The sequence below is a fragment of the Trachypithecus francoisi genome, unplaced genomic scaffold (assembly GCF_009764315.1).
Source record: "Trachypithecus francoisi isolate TF-2019V2 unplaced genomic scaffold, Tfra_2.0 Lachesis_group10, whole genome shotgun sequence".
NCBI classification, from domain to species: domain Eukaryota; kingdom Metazoa; phylum Chordata; class Mammalia; order Primates; family Cercopithecidae; genus Trachypithecus; species Trachypithecus francoisi.
This window is the reverse complement of record NW_022681455.1, coordinates 41,266,144-41,285,446: the sequence shown is the minus strand read 5'-3', so window position 1 is coordinate 41,285,446 and position 19,303 is coordinate 41,266,144. Positions and strand designations below refer to the sequence as shown.

The 19,303-nt window shown below is 47.4% G+C and overlaps 1 protein-coding gene across 2 annotated transcripts; it reads left to right on the top strand.

Moving 5' to 3' along the window:
• Window positions 1-1,416: 1,416 nt before the first annotated feature.
• Window positions 1,417-18,711, top strand: TREML2 (triggering receptor expressed on myeloid cells like 2). 2 transcript variants are annotated; one of them, XR_004438720.1, is made up of 6 exons: window positions 1,417-7,007; window positions 9,517-9,837; window positions 13,087-13,495; window positions 15,052-15,152; window positions 15,447-16,780; window positions 17,079-18,711. XR_004438720.1 is itself a non-coding variant. In XM_033217095.1 (5 exons), exons 1-5 carry the CDS (start codon window positions 6,764-6,766, stop codon window positions 15,524-15,526), a joined length of 1,155 nt encoding a protein of 384 aa, XP_033072986.1. In that variant the 5' UTR covers window positions 1,417-6,763; the 3' UTR covers window positions 15,527-18,711. The 2 variants fall into 2 exon arrangements, 1 of the variants encoding a protein (XP_033072986.1); XM_033217095.1 differs by having other exon boundaries at window positions 15,447-18,711.
• The last annotated feature ends 592 nt before the right edge of the window (window positions 18,712-19,303 follow it).

Genomic DNA, 19,303 nt, shown 5'->3' with positions numbered 1-19,303 from the left:
TGGGAGGCAGAGGTTGCGGTGAGCCGAGATTGCGCTATTGCAATCCAGCCTGGGCAACAGGCTCAAACCAAAACCAAAAACAAACAAACAAAAAACAGAGACAGTACCATTTTCTTTTGCTCTTTCTGGAGAGGGGCATTGATGTGGTTTGGTTGTGTCCCCACCCAAGTCTCATCTTGAATTGTAGCTCCCATAATCACCACATGTTGTGAGAGGGACCTGGAGGGAGGTAATTGAATCATGGAGGTGAGTTTTCCCTTCCTGTTCTTCTGATAATGAATAAGTCTCATAAGATCTGATGGTTTTATAAAGGCCAGTTCCCCTGCACATGCTCTCTGCCACCATGTAAGACGTACCTTTGCTCTTCCTTCACCTTCTGCCATGATTGTGAGGCCTCCCTAGCTATGTGGAACTGTGAGTCCATCAAACCTTTTTCTTTATAAATTACCCAGTATCGGGTATTTCTTCATAGCGGTATGAAAAGGGACTAATACAGACATCAAACAGAAGCCTCTTCATGTATATCTCTGCTCCTGCCACATGACCATCACCTATCGGTGACAGGCACCACTTTTGCTTTCTTTTTTTTTTTAATCCTCATTCCCTGTTTCCACTTGCCTTCCCCTCCGAGGCAACCACTCTGATGCATTTGATATGTAACCTTAAATTTGAATATATTCTTGTAAAGCATGCAGCTTTTCTTTCTGTGACTGTATTTTAACTTACATATTAGAAATTGTGATAGACCTTTTTCATATATTCATTTTGTTCCTTCCCGGGTACATATACACAGCCCACTTTTCAGTGCTTATTCCATTGTGTACATATTCCACAGTGTATCATTCCAAACCCAGGGTGCATGTGCTGTTTTACCTTCACTTCTCCATATTGCAAACAATACTGTGAGGAATATTGTCCATCATGTTCTCTGGTGGAATCAGGTAAGACTTCCTTTAGGACTTATACCCAGATGGCATCAGCTGGGTTTTACGATCCTAGATGTCCTAGTAATGCTGTCAGCTTGTGTTGCCCGAAACATGAATCTAGACACTAGAGATTATTTTCTGTGAGTTTATGTGAAGTAAACAGCACAACCTATGGAATGGTATTGCCAATAAAAAAAAAAGGAAGGCAAGAATAAATGTAACTGAGTGACGCTACATAGGGGATAGATGTATGATTATCTTCCAAAAAAATTTTTTTTGAGTCTGAGTTTTGTCTTGTTGCCCAGGCTGGTGTGCAGTGGTGCGATCTTGGCTCATTGCAACTTTCACCTCCCGAGTTCAAGCGATTCTCCTGCCTCAGCCTCCTAAGTAGCTGGGATTACAGGCGCCCGCCACCACCCCCAGCTAATCTTTTGTATTTCTAGTAGAGACGGGGTTTCATCATGTTTATCAGGCTGGTTTCGAACTCCTGACCTCAGGTGATCTGCCCGCCTCAGCCTCCCAAAGTGCAGGAATTACAGGCATGAGCCACTGTGCCTGGCCGATTATTTCTTTTTTGTGAGATACTTTTGTGCCTGCTTGGGAATTTTCATAATTAAAATGATACCTAAAAATAAACAGTTGTGTGTTGAAGCCACTGCTATTTGATTTTCAGTCATATGTGACTGAACCCAATCCTTTCTCAATTTATTGAACTTATGCAACTGCAGCAGATTGGGACGGGTTCACTTACAGTATGGAAATGTTGAGCTTCACTTAAAGAACATTGGTGGTGGGATAAAAGTGGACTAAACAAAAATAAGTCTTCCTCAATCAGATGCTAAGAGCTAGCATTTAGTTATAACTTTTAAATATTTTATCTTAACATCCTTGGCCTCAAAATTGTCATAGTTCTCTTAACCACAATTTTCAAGTGGGTGGCAAATTCTGTGTCATAAGTTAACATGTAAAAGACATATACTTCTTCAAAATTTTGAACATATTTCATTGTTTTCTTACCTTCACAGTGTTGCTATGGAAATGTCCGATAACAATCTGATGGTTATTCATCTTTACTGACTTTTATCTCTGCAACATTTTTATAATTTTCCCTTTGAATTTTTATTATAGTATGTTTAATACGGACTATTTAATTATCCATTCTATTTGGAACTCTGAACACATTCAATTTGAAGTCTTAGATATTTGTTTAATTCTGAAAAATCCTCGGTACTATTTTTTCAAGTATTAGTAGTTCTTCTTTCCATTTACTCTTTTTTATTCTTTTGGGAACAGAATAACAATAGAATATGTGGGAATTAAAAACAACAATATCCAAAATTAAAAGCTGACTACGTGGACTCCATAGGAGAGTGGAGATGACAGAGGATGTTATTAGTTAACTGGAAGGCAGACTGAGAAAATTTACTCAGTCTGATCAGAGAGAAAACAGACTGAAAATAAATGAACAGAATGTCAGCTATCTGCAGGACATTAACATAGGAGCTAATCTTTGCATCCTCAGAGTCCCAGAAGGAAAGGAGAAAAAATGTGAGCCTGAAAATGTATTCAAAGAAACATCTAATCAAATCTGCCCAAAGACCTAAAGCTACAAATCCAAGAATCTGATTTTATCCCAAATATGATAAGCCCAAAGCAATACACACCAAGACACAGCATAGATAGCCTTCTGAGAAGTAAAGACAAAGAAAATATCTTTAAAATGGCCAGAGAGAAATAATTATCTATAAAGGAACACCAATTCTAATTGTAGTGAATTTCTCATCTGAAACAATGGAAGCCAGAAGAAGGTGGCACAATGTTGTTCAAATGCTATAAAAGACACACAACACAATTGAATAAATATTTCTCCAAGGGTATGCAAATGAGCAAATTGTATATGCTCAAGATGAAGATGCTCAATATCATTAATCATCAGGTAACTACAATTCAAAATGTAAGTACATTCACTGGATAGCTATAAACAGAAAGCCAATACAAGTATTAGAGAGATTGTAGAGAAATGAGAGCACGCATACATTGCTGGAGAGGGTGAAAAATTTGCAGCCACTTTGGAAAACTATTTGAGAGTTCCTGAAAATGTTAAACGTAGAGTTGCCATATGATCCAGTAGTTCTACTATTGGTTATGTACTCAAGAGAAATGAAAACATATGTCCACACAAAAACTTGTACATGAATAGTAATAGTAACACTGCTTATAATAGTTAGATAGTGGAAACAAATAAAATATCTGTCAACTGATAAATGGTAAACATATATATTCATTCAGTGGAATATTATTCAGCCTTTAAAAGGAATGATGTATTAATACAACGTATAGCACAAGTACAGCTACAACATCGACAAGCCTGGAAAACATTCTGCTAAATGAAAGAATCCAGTCACAAGGAACACATATTGGTCAACTATATTTTTATGACATGTCCAGAATTGATCAAGACATTTTTGATTAAAGATATTTTTGTCTATAAAGACAAAAATATTAGTGCCTGGGATTGTATATATAATAAATATATTGCCTGAGACTGTAGGAATGGGGACCGTGGTAAGCTGATAAATGTCCTCTTAAAAGATATCTGTGTCCTAATCCCTGGAACCTGTGATTGTTACCTTATATGGCAAAAAAAAAAAAAAAAAAAAAAAGATCTTTGCTGATGTGGGTAAGTTAAACATCTTGAGATGGGGAGATTATCCTGGATTACGTAGATGGATTACGTAGATGGGAACTACATGCAATCACATGTATCCTTATGTAAGACAGCCAGAGGGGGATTTGAACACAGAGGAGAAAGTGATGTGAAGATGGAGCAGAGGGAGACTGAAGATGCTGGCCTTGAAGATTGGAGTAAAACAGCCCCAAACCAAAGAATGCTGGCGGCTATCTGAAGATGGAAAGGCAAGGAACAAATTCTTCCCTAGAGTCTCTGCAGAGACTGTAGCCCTGTCGACATCTTCATCTCAGTACATTGTGATACTGACTTCAGACTTCTGCCTTCAGAATGGTGAGATAATAAGTTAATACTGTTTTAAGCCACCCAGTCTGCAGTAATAGGAAACGGATCCAGGGAGTGCCTGCTAATGGGCATGGGGTTTCTTTGGGAGGAGGGGACATGAAAATGCTGTAAACTTGGTGATAGTTGTACAACTCAGTGAATATATTGAAAAGCACTGAATTGTATGCTTTAGGTGGGTCAGTTTTATATTATGTGAATTATAGCTCACAGAACTGTTGAAAAAAGTCACTGTGACCTTGGGTTAAGCAAAGATTTATTAGATATGACATAAAAATATGATCCATAAAAATTATATATTGGACTTCACCAAAATAAGTAAACATAAAGTACTTCATACTGTACTATTTCCATTCTGGAAAGAGAGAAACGATAGGAAAAAACTCCACCAGATCAATGTTTGTCTGGGACTGAAGGGATGACTAACAAGGAGCAGGGGAAAACTTTTGGGAATGATGGCACTCTTCTCTGTCTCCATTATGGCATTGGATACAAGTCTCTAGAACTCCCAGAACTGTTCACTGAAAAGGATGAAAAGTACTGTATGTAAATTAGGCCTTAATTTTTTAATGGGAAAAATAAATATAAAGACAAAATACACTGCTGTGTTAAATCAAAAGACAGATGAAAGTCTAATGTATACATACTTCTAATGATTTTGACCAATGCTTCCAAATTTCTCTTAAGAAAGGTTGAATCCAGTACATACTTCCTCAGTCAGTGAATGAGTGTTTGAACCCTTCTACCCTCATCAGCACAGTGATCCCGAGGGTCACACTTTTGATGATGCCTGGCTCAGTGCTGGGCACACTGTATCGGTTTCATAGAATCATGGATTCCAAGCCCATGAAGTCCCCACAAGAGATAAATCCTCCACTCCTGAAGCAGCTTACTGTTCTGATGGGGGAAGGGATGAAGGAACATACTGCGTGTGTTGGGGAGGGGAGGTGGCCTCTGAACTTAGGGAGCTCAGGAAGTTCTGAGACTGGGTGGGAAACATTGAAAAAGGAAGGGTGAAGAAGGAAAACAAAACACACCTGTGAGCTGAGAGGTCTCAGGTGACAACTGTGTCTCATTCCTGTGCCCCCAGTGCCTACCTAGCCCCACGCATAGCAATGAGGTTGTGGGAATGAACAAATGAATGAATGAATGAGTGAGTGAATGAGTTGAGAGACTATAAAAGCTTAGGGTCAGTCAAGATAGACTTCTTTGCTTGGAGCTTGGGGGTCCAACGTCAGTTTAAGATTGTGGCCATGAAAGCTTAAGAACTTTTTGCTCTGAGTCCTGTTAAAATGAATGAAAATGGAGACCAGGCCTGAAGAGTCCCTGCGCAAAAACAAAAAAAAAACAGGCCTCATTAAGTGACCTCAACTTTGCTTGATTTGCAAACATCAGTGAAACTTAACTTGAGCTATTTCTTGTAAATGTGTACATTAAGGAAGAAAAGAACTTAAGCTCAACCAGTCAGAAGAAGTCAACAAGCTTATGTAGATAACTAGGGTCTTTCCAACAGCATAGGCCAAATAAGGGAACTGTATAACTGTAACCAATTAAATATTTTCTTCACTTTACTTGTCCTGTAGGAGTCTTCCCCTTGCATTCCCCCAGTGGAGCTCCTCAACCTCTTCTGTTTGGAGCTGCCTGATTCATGAATTGTTGTTTGCTCAAATAATCTGTTTACAATTTTATGGTGCCTCAGTTTACCTTTTGACAGTCCCATCTAAGGAGTAGAAACATGGCACTGGTGAGTAGGGGGAGCATACATAACCACGGGGGTCCAGCTGGATCCCCACACACTGAAGGAGCAGATGACACAGGTACTGGACATCAGAAATCGATGCTTCTGATTCTAGGCCTTGGGGTAAGTGAAGGGTGTGGTCTTGGACCAAGTGCTGGGTCATTTCCACTGGAGCTGGTGGCTGTATAGGCGAGATAGCGTTGAGCAGAAGGAAGTGGAGGGCGCTTGCCTGCATGCTGACAGAGGCTGGAGGCAGGGGAGGAAGGGGCTCTTGAGATGAGGTGGGTGAGGGGAAGTACTGCGGTGGCTATAGGAAGCCTACACGAGGGACTAGGAGTCTAGAGGGAGCTGATGGTGAGTAGAGACGACAGGAGGAGAGGCAGAGAGAGGGATAGAGACAGGAGACGCATGGATAGGGAAAAGGAGAGGCCGCTGGGGTGTGTGTGAGACTGCATGGGCGTGTGTGTGTGTGTGTGTGTGTATGTGAGAAAGTGAATAAAAGACAAAGACTGTGTGTGAGTGGATGCGCATGCACACCCATGTGTGAGAGTACAGGAACCCCTCCCTCAACCCAAACTTTATGCCCTGAGTCTTACAATTTGCATTTTTGCCCTTGACAAAAGTAAGATTTCAAGTGAGCCTGTAAGAGGTTATTTGCAACAGTGAACACAAGTGACTGTTCTGAGCAGCCAGGAGCCTGGGAGAGAGAGAGAGGAAGGAACAGAAAGAATCTGCAATGAATGAATGAATGAGAGTTTATAAGAACTTCCCTGTGAATGTGTATATGTAAGAAACTAGGGTCAGAGATGCTCCATCTCAGCCTGAGAGCCTGAGCCCCTGGGTCTCTGAGCCCAGAAGATTCCAGGAAAGTCTATACCTGAGGTTCTAGAAGCCTCACCCCAGTCCCCTAGCTGGATCCTAGGGACCAGTTTCCAGGGGAGACTGGGGAGGGCGGAGAGCCCTCTGACTGTGAGTCCTCCCTGGCCTGGGGCCCCAGACTGGGTGGAGCAGCCACACCTGCCTGAAGTTCTGAGGAAAAGGGCGGAAACAGCTGCCAGCACCGCCCTCATGATGGGCTCAATGAATCCCTGCGGTTGGCTGGAGGCAGTGGGTCCCACACTGCCTCACTTCCCTAAATGGGCAGCTTCACTTTTAGAACCCCAGGTCCTTCCCTGGCAGGCCCAGGTGGCACATCCTGTGTCGGGTGGGCCCTCACCTTGGATCTCCAGGCCTGACACTGACCAGCTGAATGGAACCATGGCCCCAGCCTTCCTGCTGCTGCTGCTGCTGTGGCCACAGGGTTGCGTCTCAGGTAAGGGGAGAAGGGGCTGCCTTGTGGAGGAGGGAGTGGGTACAGAGGCAGGAGCTCAGGGCCTTTTTCTTACCCTCCTTACCAGCAATTTTCTTGTTTAGTGTTTTGTGGGTTGGGGAAGGAGGAGATTAGGGCTGACTTAGTAGCTCTTTACCCTAATATCAGGCCCCAGGCAAAGCTAACCCAGGCCTCTCAAGCTAAGATAAAGCTCTGGACCCTCTCTGCATTGGCCCCTTTATCTGCTAGGCTTCCTCAGGCTTCAAAGCAGAGCCCTCAATTTCCTCACACAATAGCTTTCTCTGCTTGGCCTCTGTCAGGAAGCCCTGTTTAGTTATGACAGCAATCATTGCATCATGCGTGCTTTGAACTGAATTTGAGCATTTTTCTTGAAATGCTGATGCCACATCCTGTCCCTGCCTCTGTCCTCAAGGGACCAGCGTGTGAATGCCTTTCCCACCTCACAGAAACCAATGCTCCTTGAGGGACCTCACCCATTCCTGCCCCTCTCGCTGCCATGGCAACAAAGTTACCACTTCCTGTTCAGTTCTGGGCATGGTGGGGGTTGGCAAAACTCACCACTGCCTGTGAGAGGGGTGGGAGGTGTAGACACACATGAAGACAGTGCCCTGGAGACCCATTCCAAGGTCACCCAACTCTGCACCTCCCAGAGAGTAAAGAAACAGCTTCCCAATGCCAGGGCAGAAAGGGGTCTCTCCTGTGCTAAGAAATCCTGGGCTCATCCACCAAATAATGAAGTTGGATCATTCTGTTTAGTCTGTAAGGGACAGAGGTATGCTTAGACAGGGTGTTGCCTTATGCAGAGCCTCAGTTCTAGTGGCTGCTGGGTGGGACTTGGGACAGATATCCTGGGTTCTGGTGGGACAGATGTCCTGGGTTCTGGGCCCTTGACTGTCACAGCTCTGGGTTCCCTTAGGGGAACTGGGAGCCCCTAGCATGTGGGAAAAGGAAGCATGAGTTGAGCACGCACTGTGTGCAAAGCACTGACCTGGGGCAGAATTCTCACAGCAACCTGTGAGGGGTGTGGTGCTCGTCTCACTTGACTGATAAAGAAGCAGAGATATTTCTGTATCAGTCAAGTGTCCGTTTTGATATTTCTGTATCAAACAGGTGACTTGATCACACCGCTAAATGGTAAAAACAGGGTTTCAACCCTTGTTTGTTTTGACTCCAAAATGTGTGCTCTCTGTTCTCTACTATGGGGAAGAGTCTTTTTATATGTGTTTTTGTGGAAGGCTCTGGGGTGAAATTATCACAAGAGTCACTGGTGAGCTTAGGGCAGGCAGAGGGTTGGAGGGACCCCACGGCAGCTTTCTCCCTCTCTCTGTCCCCTGAGTCACCCTGCACACCCCAGTTCTGCTCTCTCTCTACCAGACTGTGGAGTATGAGGGCTTGGACCACATCTTACTACTGAGAGAAAGATATTGCAGGTGGAAAGTGAATAATTGTAGAATCCTGTGGTTCACACACCATTGGGAGTTTGTTTACGTGTACATTTGGACAGGCTTGATCTATGGGTTTTATGTAACTAGGATATTTTAAAACTAAACACCAGCTAGAATGAACTAAGGAAACATTATTTAAAGAGAACTACAGTGAACCTATTTGTGAAATAAATAACCATTAATCGTTTTTTTCAAATACTGGATTTTCTTATCTACCTAATTAGTTGGAACTGAAATTTCAGAACTTAATAACTTGTATTTGTGTCTCTGCATCTGTCTCACTGAGGGCATGACCTGGGTTTTTCTCACAGGAATTCCCTGGGAGGCCGGGCGCGGTGGCTCACGCCTATAATCCGAGCACTTTCGGAGGCCAAGGCGGGTGGATCATGAGGTCAGGAGATCAAGACCATCCCGGCTAACATGGTGAAATTCCGTCTCTACTAAAAATACAAAACATTAGCCGGGCATGGTGGAGGGCACCTGTAGTCTCAGCTACTCCGGAGGCTGAGGCAGGAGAATCGTTTGAACCTAGGAGGTGGAGGCTACAGTGAGCTGAGATCGCACTACTGCACTCTAGCCTGGGCGACAGAGTGAGACTCCATCTCAAAAGCAAAACAAAACAAAACAAAAATGAATTCCCTGGGAATCCCTGAAGACAGAGCTTGTCACTCTCCCATCAGACTAGAAAATACCATGAGGAAAGGGGCTGTGTCTGATGGAGCTCCGAGTGTAAGTGCTGCGTATCCTCCATTAGACCTGGGGCTCCCTGAAGGATATACCTGCCTCTTCCATCGGACTGAAAGCTCCCTGAGAGGGGGGCCTGTGTGTCCCCCATTATACTGGGAGCTAGCTGTTTTCAGGGCCCGTTTACCTCCCTTCAGGCTGGGAAAAACTCCCTGAGGATGGGGCTGTGTTTCCCCATCAGTCTGTGGTTTTCATGACAGCAGGACAATATCCACCTGGCCCTTCACCATGATCTTCAACCTTCATGATGCCTTCTTCCTCTCCTCTTGCCAGACCTTATTCAACAAGTCTTGTCTCTGCAGGCCCCTCTGCTGACAGCGTATACACAAAAGTGAGGCTCCTCGAAGGGGAGACTCTGTCTGTGCAGTGTTCCTATAAGGGCTACAAAAGCCGCGTGGATGGCAAGGTTTGGTGCAAAGTCAGGAAGAAGAAGTGTGAGCTTGGCTTTGCCCGAGTCTGGGTGAAAGGGCCCCGCTACTTGCTGCAGGACGATGCCCAGGCCAAGGTGGTCAACATCACCATGGAGGCCCTCAGGCTCCAGGACTCAGGCCGATACTGGTGCATGCGCAACACCTCTGGGACCCTGTACCCCTTGATGGGCATCCAGCTGGATGTGTCTCCAGGTGAGTAGGCTGCAGGGGCACTGGGACGGGTGGAGGGAGTCCTCCCTGCCCCACACTCCACTAACATCAGAGATAATAAGGATAATAATCCATCAATGGACATGTTGCAGTGTAGTGTTTTCAAAGTGCCCTTATGGCACTATTCATGGCACTGTTGTCACCATTTTACAGATGAAGATAATGAGACCTGAAAACCCAATGTGACTCTGAGCTTGTCTGGGGTCCTAGAGCTAGCAGGTGGCAGAGATGAGGTTCAAACTTGGCACTGTCTGTGCTGTGTTTTATTCACTCATTGCTTCAACATAATTTATTGAGCCCCTATTATATGGCAGGCACTATTCTAGGCTCTAAGGATAGTGAGCAGAAATACTCACAATCCTGCCCTCTGGGAGATGACAGGCACACTTATTATCCAGACAAATAATTGCAGAAAACAAGAGGTGTCCATAAGAAACTGGGAAGTATTTCAAATAATTGCAGGTAACTAGAGGTCTTCATGAACTAGGAAGTGACTCGGTCGTGGGGGAGCTACTGAAGTACTAGGGGTCAGAGAACAGCTCCCTGAGCAGGCAACACCAAGCAGAGCCCTGAATGGTGAGCGTTCTCCAGCCCCCCATCTGGGTGCTTTGAAGGGCACTTTGTGGCAAGAGCTAAATGTGCAAAGGTCCTGAGGTCAGAAGGAGCTTGGCTTCTATAAGGCTTATTTAGTCGCTCCATATGGAGTGTGAGGCAATGAACGATGAGGTTGGAGAGTCAAGCAGCCCCAAAGACCATAAGTTGGAATTTGGGTATAAGAGGAAGCTACTAGAAAGCTCAGAGAGCTGTGTCATGACTTGTTTTTAAGAATGTAGTGGCCACTTGTTGAGGATGGATTTGAATGGTATGAACATGGGCAGAGAGGCCATTGTGGGCATCTGGCTGGAAATACCAGTAGCCTGGAGTACAATGTAGGCACTAGTGGCAGAGAGATGTGAATGGGCTCAAATCTGTTTTTCAGACTTTCTGTTCAGCTCGTCTGTTTTGGAGGTAGGACAGGATTTGCTCAGTTGAGAGGTGAGCCAAAAGGGGGAATTGTGGATGATCCAGGGTTTTCATTTTGATCAGCAGGTGGATGATGGTCCCCTTGATAGTGCAGGGTAAATCTGAAAGAGGAGCTAATTTGGAGGAGAAAAATCAAGAGCTCTCTTTTGTCATGTTAAGTTTAAGATACCTCCTAGAACCCTAAGTGGGGAAATGCAGCCAGCAGTGATATATCTGCCTGGAGCTCGGGTGAGAGGTCAGAGCTGGGGTATGTATTTGAAAGTATCTCTATAAAGATAGTGTTTTAAGTCCAGGGAATTAGAGAAATCTATAGATACAGAAAGTAGATTAGTGGTTGCTCAAGGCTGGGGGAAGGAAAAGGGGATACAGAGTCATAGCTAAACGGTAAGGGGTTTCTTTTGGAGATGATGAAGATGTTCTGAAACTCACTGTGATGATGGTTGCATAACTTTGTAACCATAATAAAGAGCCATTGAGCTTTATACTATAAATGGGATGTGAGTTATATCTCAATAAAATTGTTAAAAATATCAAGATCTAAAAGTGTAGGCAAAAAAGAGTGGAGCACCAAGCCATGGGGTCCTTCCACATTTATTAGATAGAAAAGGGAAAGGAGTCAGCTAAAGAGCCTGAAAAAGGCAGCCAGTTATTATGCAATTTACTATCCACCCTTCCCCATTCGCCTAACCCAATTGCATCTCCATCTTCCATGGGGTCTAAACTAGGGAAAATGCTAACATGTGGAGCCAAATCTCATTCCTCCCCTCTCCAGTTCTGAGTGAGACCCAGCAAAGATGAAACTGGTTCACTGAAGTCTTAATATGTAGGGATAGAAACATTAAACATTACATGCTTTTATTTTTTCTCATCATTTCCTCTAATCGTGTTATGTCAAATCTCACTTTCTACCTCTTAAGGATAATTTGTGAAGATTTCAACTTTGCAGGACCTTTTCGGTTATTAGGAAATAAAAAAATCCTTAGTCCAACTACAAACTCTAGTCATCTAGCAGTGTAGGATATTCCACTGTCCCTGAAGACCAGGTTGCATGGTCCAAGGCACCTAAAGTGGAAAAAGAAGATTGCTGGCTGCCCAGCTCCCCATCCTGCATCTTGGGCTGTGGAGAAGGCGGGGTTCCTCTTAGTTACCTCTTCTTGGCCCTCTTAGTGTGTTGATGTAGGAATGAGGGAGGGGGAGATGGTTATGTGGCTTAACTGAGTGTTGTAGGAATGCTGTCCTGTTGGATGTCATTCCTTGTCTGCCAGCCCTTTGAGATCCTCTCTGAGTGTCCACATACTCTCCCAAGGCACTAATGTGTGAGTTCTCTGAAGAGTTCTTTAGGGGTGTCCCCACTGCTGAGTATGATGATGTGGGAGCTCTGACTCCAGGTGAGCCTCTTGCTCTATCCCTATCCTTACCAATGCTGCTTGCTCTGGGTCCCCCTCCCTAGAAAAATGGCTCAAGCTCAGCCACTTTCCGTGAAGACCATTTGACCCTTAGGAAATTGCCCTTTCCATGCACAGTAGTGGGATGTAGCAGCCTCTGTTTCCAATTTTCTCATTCTGTGCTGAGACAAAACCAACACTCACTGCTAGGTCGATGCCTCACAGCTCCTCCACCTCCCTCCTCATCCACTATCCAAAACCCAGGCTTCTTCTAGAAAATGGGGTGGAAAAGGGCTGGGTTGATGGGTGAGTGCAGCAGGACCAGTTTAATATCTCTTAGTGAGTCCCCAAGGAAAGTGTCTGACCCCAACTGACTGCAGCTTTCTTTGGAATTTGAGGCCCTTAATGTCTCCTTGTCCTCATCTCTGGACGCTACTTGTCAATTATGGAACAGCTGGAATAGTCCCTGTTCGACATTATTTTTTGGAAATCTTTTTGGCCCATAGGAATGAAGAGGGCCTGGAAAGTGATAACAGAGAAATGGGGATGGAGAGGGAACAGGTGGCCTAACATGGGAGGGGAAAAAGAAATTGTGGTAGTCTCTCCCTTCTTCAGTATGCCTACTTCCTTCCTCCTGATATTATTTTCTGAACAAATACACATCTGATCACTCAGCAGCCAGAATCCTAGGCCCAAGGTCAAGCAGAAGAGAAGAGGACATGCCCCCCTCCAGGCTTCTGGGCAACTGTGTGGGCTGCCAGGATCTGCTCCCAGCACTGAGGTCCCCAAGTCAGTCTAACGTTCCTCCCTGTCTGTCCTTCAGCTCCCAAAACTGAGAGGAACACTCCTTTCACACATCTGGCCAACAGCCTCAAGAGTGGAACTGTCACAACTGGCCAAGCCCCTACCTCAGGCCCTGATGCCCCTTTTACCACTGGCGTGACGATGTTCACCCCGGGACTCCTCACCTTGCCTAGACTCTTGGCCTCCACCAGACCTGCCTCCAAGAGAGGCTACAGCTTCACTGCCACCAGCACCACCAGCCAGGGACCCAGGAGGACCACGGGGTCCCAGACAGTGACTGCGTCTCCCAGCAATGCCAGGGACTCCTCTGCTGGCCCAGAATCCATCTCCACTAAGTCTGGGCACCTCAGCACCAGATCGCCCACCACAGGGCTCTACCTCACCAGCAGATCTCTGCTCAACAGACTACCCTCCATACCCTCCATCAGGTACCCATGGGGCCTGGGGTTGAGTGGCACTAGCACCTAGTGCCCAAACAGACCTGGAGGTGCAAGTCTCATATCTGACCTTCCCCTTTTGCTCCCCAGGAACCCAATGTGGCCTGCTTCTGAATGGGAGGTGGGGGACTGGAAGTGACATAAAGGATGGCAATGGAGAGGAGAGGCAGGAGAGAGGAAGGGCAGGGGAAAGGAGGGTCATGGGGAGGAAGGGCAGGAGAAAGGGGTCAGGAGAAAAGAGAGTCACTGGGGATGAGGGTCGGGGAAAAGAGGGTGGGGAGAGGAGGGGCAGGGAAAAAGAGGGTCAGTGGGAGGAGGGGCAGGGGAAAGAAGGGTGGGGGCAGGAGGGGCAGGGGAAAGGAGGTGGGGGAAGAGGATCAGGGAGGAGGAGGGTCAGTGGGAGAAGAGTTGGGGGAGGAAGGTGGGCAAAGTGTCAGCAGAGAGGAGGGTCAGGGATAAAGGTGGGGGGAGATGAGGGTTGCAGGAATGAGGGCAGGGGACTATGAGAGTTGGGGGCATTAGGGTCAGGGGGATGAGGATGGGGGGAAATGAAGGTTGTGGGGGAGGAGAGTCAGAGAAGAAGAAGGTCAGTGGGAGGAGTATCAGGGGAGACAGGGGTTGTGGAGATGAGGGTAGAGGGCAATGAGAGTTGGTAGAATTAGGGCCAGGCGGGATGAGAGTCAGAGATGAGCATGTCAGGGGATGGGTGGCCTGAAGAGTCTATGGATGGAGAGGAGAGGGTGAGGACGGGGCAAGGATGTACCTCATGGAGTAGGAAGTGGAAAATGGGGGTTGCTTTAATTTTGGGTTTCTCTAGAGAAGCTGACTCTGAGGCAGGGATATGCATCTTATATGAAACACTGAAAAAAAGGTAGGGGAGTGGAACAGGGCAGGGAAGGCCTCTAATAAAGAGTACTTAACCAGGCGGCTACTGTGCACAAGAGCCTAATCCCAATGGGGAGAGTCAGATCCAGCGTCAAACACACATCTACAGGGCAGAGGAGCCCGTGTAGTTACATACCAACTCCAACTGGTCATCGGGAGAGGGCTGCCTGCTGTGTGTGGCATGGAGGACTCTAGTGACAAGAGAAAGGCCTCAGCCTCCCATCCACAGAAAAGGAGGTGCTGGTGATCTGTATGTGGAAATGATACTGGCAAGGGGATACAGGCAGGGGCCCGACAGCATCTGCTACAGAGGACAGAGTGGGGAAGAGGCATCCTCAAGCTCCTCGAGGAGAGCAAGCATCTTGATCTCTTAGCCACAAACGGGAGTCTCCTAGAATCCTCATCCTCACTGATGAACAGATTTGGGGGCATAATAGAGGAGAGGTACCAAAGTAGAGAGATGCTCCCCTCTACCTGGGGACGTCCTCCTCTTAACTCTGGATGTCACACTTGCTTCTATGGCTGGGTCTGCAAGGAAGAGAGTGGCTGTCTACCCTAAGAAGGGTGTGCTCTCAGGGTTTCTGCTGCTGGTCCGAACCCAAAGTGGATTAGGATGGGGGACCTTGGTGCTCACACGCTTCTGCCCTGTCCCTTCTCCTCAGGCACCAGGAAGTTTACTCCACTGTGCCTGTGGTGGTGCTGACCCTCCTGGTGCTGATACTGATCATGGTCTATGGGCTTTGGAAGAAGAGATACATGGCAAGTGAGTAGAGCCCACCTCCCAGCCTCCTGAGGGCAGAGCTCTGGGTAACTGCACCAAGGGTTATGACCTCAAGTCCCCAAGTGATATGGCCCTTGGCCTGTGTCCAGTCAAAAGGACCGTGAGGCTTCCACCTGGGGAGGAGGGCGGCCAGGTGGAGACCACCCAGCACAGCCTTAAGGTGGTAACCTGGAAGGAACCTGAGGCAGAGCCAGAAAGGGGCTGGGGCTGGTGGAGGAGCATCGGGGCACTGTGGGCAGGGCAGGGCCCTTCCTCAGCTCTCCCTGTTTCTTGCAGGCTACAGCATGTGCAGCGATCCTTCTAGAGGTGACCCACCTAGAAGACCAGAGCCCCATGTGGAAGTCCGCTTGATCTGAGGCCACTTAAGCATGGGGTGGGGAGCTTCTCCCAGAGTGGCCCCAGGGGGCTAGAGGAGGGGTACAGATTGGGGCCAGTCTGGATCAGATGAAGCTGGAGGACTTGTGCAGTGCTGGACTTACCCAGGACTTCCCAAAACCAGAGGCTGCCATCCTGAGCAGCCCCACAGCCCAGCGTTCTCCTGGGCGGCAGGAACCTGGGGAGGGGCCCAGAGCAAAGGGCATCAGTCAGAAAGTCCCAAGGAAATGTGCCCAGTGGTTTCTGCTCAGAGCTGCAGACCCCAGGGCTCTTGGTGGAGGCAGGGAAACCCTGAGAGTGCTGTTTACAGAGAACCTCAGCTCCCGTCTGCCTCAGAAACCCTATCAGGCTGAGCTGCCCTCCCTACCAGGGCCACTGTGTCCTCTGCTTCCCTCTGCTCTGCTTTAGCCTCCCCTAAGGTTAGGGAAGAAAGAGTCGGGCTCATGATTCCAAGAGGTGGTGATGTCTCATCCTGGAGGAGAGGAAACAGTGACTAAAAGCTGGGGACCCACAGAGGAGTTGGCAGCTCCCCTTGTCGGGCCAGGTGTCCTTTGCTGGGCCTCTGGATGGCCCTGCCCTGACTGGGGCTGCTCCTCCCTCCTGTCCTGGGACCCTGCAGAGCCCGTGCTCTCACTGCTGCCACCTGCTGGCCGCTGCCTCCTTAGAAAGCTGTGACCAGGCAGCTAAGAGCTTCTGGGCTGCAGGGTCAGCCTCTCCCAAGACTGAAGTGCAGAGGCTGGACTTGGGGCTCTCTCCCCCAGCTTCTACACCTGGGTTCCAAGTCTGAGTTCCCACAGGGGACCCAGCAGCCTCCAGCAAGTCCATACCCTGGGGTGCCTGAGACTTTGGCTCTGTATGGAGGGTGCTCACCCCACAGACACTGGTGGGGAGACCATGGCTCAGAGGAAGGGTGGAGCACCCCCACTCCCCCACTCTTACTCCTCAGGGTAGAGAGAGAAGACACACACTTGGGACACAGTGAAGACAACAACTTGGAACTGACCACAGCCTGGAGGACCGGCCCAGGCAGGGGGACAGGGAAAATGGAGCCCAAGTAGCCTCTGGCCAGGGACCCAATGGCCCGAGGACTCTGCCTCCCACCCACTGACTCAGGGCTCAGACTCAGCCTCTATTGTCCAGACCACTGGCTTGGGGTCCAGCAGTGAAGGCTGGAGAATGCAGCCTGGATTCCCCTACACACACACACACACACACACACACACATACACACACAGGTGTCTACTGACCTGGAGTGACTGGAATAGCACCTGGGGATAAATGTGACAACTGTGCATTCAATCCTGGGTCAGGGACGTTCTAATGGCCAGGAGAGTGACACAACCAGGACCTTGATGGACAGCCAGAGGGGCCACTTCAGGATGGATGTGGGGAGAGTGGAAGAGGCAGGGAGTAATCCTGGGAGACAGCAGGGAGGAGGCACTTCTTCCCTATGTCCAGGAGAGGGCAATAGAGGGAAGACTGAGGCTGAAGAACTGATGGCTCTGGTCCCAGGACAGACAGACAGACAGATAGACACACACACACACACACACACACACCCATCTCTGTAGCAAGCAACCATCTATGATAGCTGTTCTCCCTATCATGATGGTGTAGCCACCATCCTGTTTTGTACTAGGAGGGAGCTTAACCTACCTGGGGGAAAACAGCTCCCCAAGAGCTCCCACCAGCACCACTGATGAACCTGCTTCCTCTGAGAGTGAGATGCCCAAGGGGAGGAGCCCTAGGGAATAAGTCAGGGACAGGGACCAGGATGCCACTCTGTCACTGTGTGACCCTCAGCAAGTCACTAACCCTTGGCCTCATTTTTCCTCTCTTTTGAAAGAGGACAATAATTCCTACTTCTCAAGATTGTTTTCAAGATAAAATAGTATTAGCATTGTACAATGATGCAAATGCCTCATTACTATTGTTTCTTAAGTTGTTTTCTAGCTCTAATGTTGTTTCCCACATTACTTTTAAGACCTTAGGATTCTATTTCTTAGTTTTATCCTATCTGTTCCCAATTGTCATCACTATATGGATGTTGGGGTCCCCCGATGACAGCCGCTTTGGAAAGGTCCTCTTTTGAGGAGGGGAGGGTACAGAGTGGACTCATCTCAGTGTGAACTTGGCAAGTCACTATCCCTCTCTGATCCTGTTTCCTCATCTGGAAAAGGAGTGAGAGAGGAGAAAGGAAGAAACCAGTCAGGCAGGCAGTTAGGGTGGGTTCTCGGTTGAATTCTTTTAAACAAAAGAACAGCCTGAAAAATCAAGCTGCAGGCACAGATACAGGAATTCGCACAGGGGGGCTTGGCTAAGACATGTTCACAGCCTCACAGATAAGACAGACTACACAGGTGACTTGCCCAAACATGCCCACAGTGAAAAATTTCATCCCCTGACATGTGCAATAAGGGGAAAAAAGCAATATGGAGTAACTCAAGCTAAGGGCCCACATGCACATTAGAAGGACACGGTGAAGCTACCATTTGCCTTATGCAAATGATCACCCAGTCCTCATTGGTTTCTTATAAAAACCTTTGCATTCAACTGTAAAAATGGCAACCCTCTTTCAGGCCCCTTCTCTACAGCAGAGAGCTTTCTTCTCTCACTCATTAAACTCCAACCTCACCCTTGGTGTCCATGCTTCTTAATTTTCATGGTTGTGAGACAAAGAACTCCAGTGATACCTCAAACAACAAGAGACTGCTACATTGTGGTGCATTGGTGAGACTGTAAAAGGAGGGTGGAGATGAGCTCTGAAGCCTCTTCTCACTTCCTCGGGTATGTGTGTCAGAGGTGTTTAAACTGGAGTGACTCCATCTTGTATAGAGGCTGGGTAAAATAAGGCTGAGACCTACTGGGCTGCATTCCCAGATGTTAGGCATTCTAAGTCACAGGGTGAGATAGATTGGCACATTATATGTAAATTATAATGCATTAGCATGCTAAGGGACACTCCCACCAGCGCCATGACAGCTTACAAATGATATGGCAACATCAGGAAGCTACCTTATATGGTCTGAAAAGAGGAGGAACCCTTAGCTCCAGGAATTGCCCACTCTTTTCCTGGAAAACTCATGAATAATCCACTCTTTGTTTAGCATATAATCAAGAAGTAACAATAAATATAAGCAGCTAAGCTGCCCATGTTCCTGCTCTATGGAGTAGCCATTCTTTATTCCTTTACTTTTTTAATAAACTTGCTTTCATTTTACCATATGGATTTACCCTGAATTCTTTCTTGTGTGAGATCCAAGAGCCCTCTCTTGGGGTCTGGATCAGGATCCCTTTCCAGTAATGTGTGCAGAACAGTTGCATGGACACAGCTCAGCATTAAGTGAGGTGGGACACACTGGGAAAGAACAGGAGCCAGCCCTGGCCTCAATCTGCTCACAGCCTCGGAGGGATGGGAGACACAGCACTGCTGGGTACACCCCAGACCTTACACTGTGTGGTCAGACGCCACAGTGCAAGAGCTAGGAGGTCCTCAAGTCCTTCCAAGATGGGGGAACTGGGAATCCTGCAGGCTCTGGCCAGCCAGGCAGGCTTCAGGGAGGAGGTGGGGCTCTATCTGAGGCCCAAACCATGGGGCGGAGTCAGGAGGTGAGATCTTGTTGCAGAGAATGCATAGGCCATGGCAGCTGGGAGCCATGGGGAGGCTTGACGAGAAGGGGCTGTGGAGGGTGGAAGGGGACATGGCCATACACCAGGTGGTTGCTGGACCCAAGAGAAGGCCTTTAGCTGTGTCCTGA

Excerpts from the sequence above, each read along its gene's own strand:
- TREML2 (XM_033217095.1), top strand. The coding sequence starts at position 6,764 with ATGATGGGCTCAATGAATCCCTGCGGTTGGCTGGAGGCAGTGGGTCCC. Across the intron at positions 9,838-13,086 it reads CCAGCTGGATGTGTCTCCAG|CTCCCAAAACTGAGAGGAAC; the intron begins GTGAGTAGGCTG and ends TCTGTCCTTCAG. Across the intron at positions 15,153-15,446 it reads GAAGAAGAGATACATGGCAA|GCTACAGCATGTGCAGCGAT; the intron begins GTGAGTAGAGCC and ends TGTTTCTTGCAG.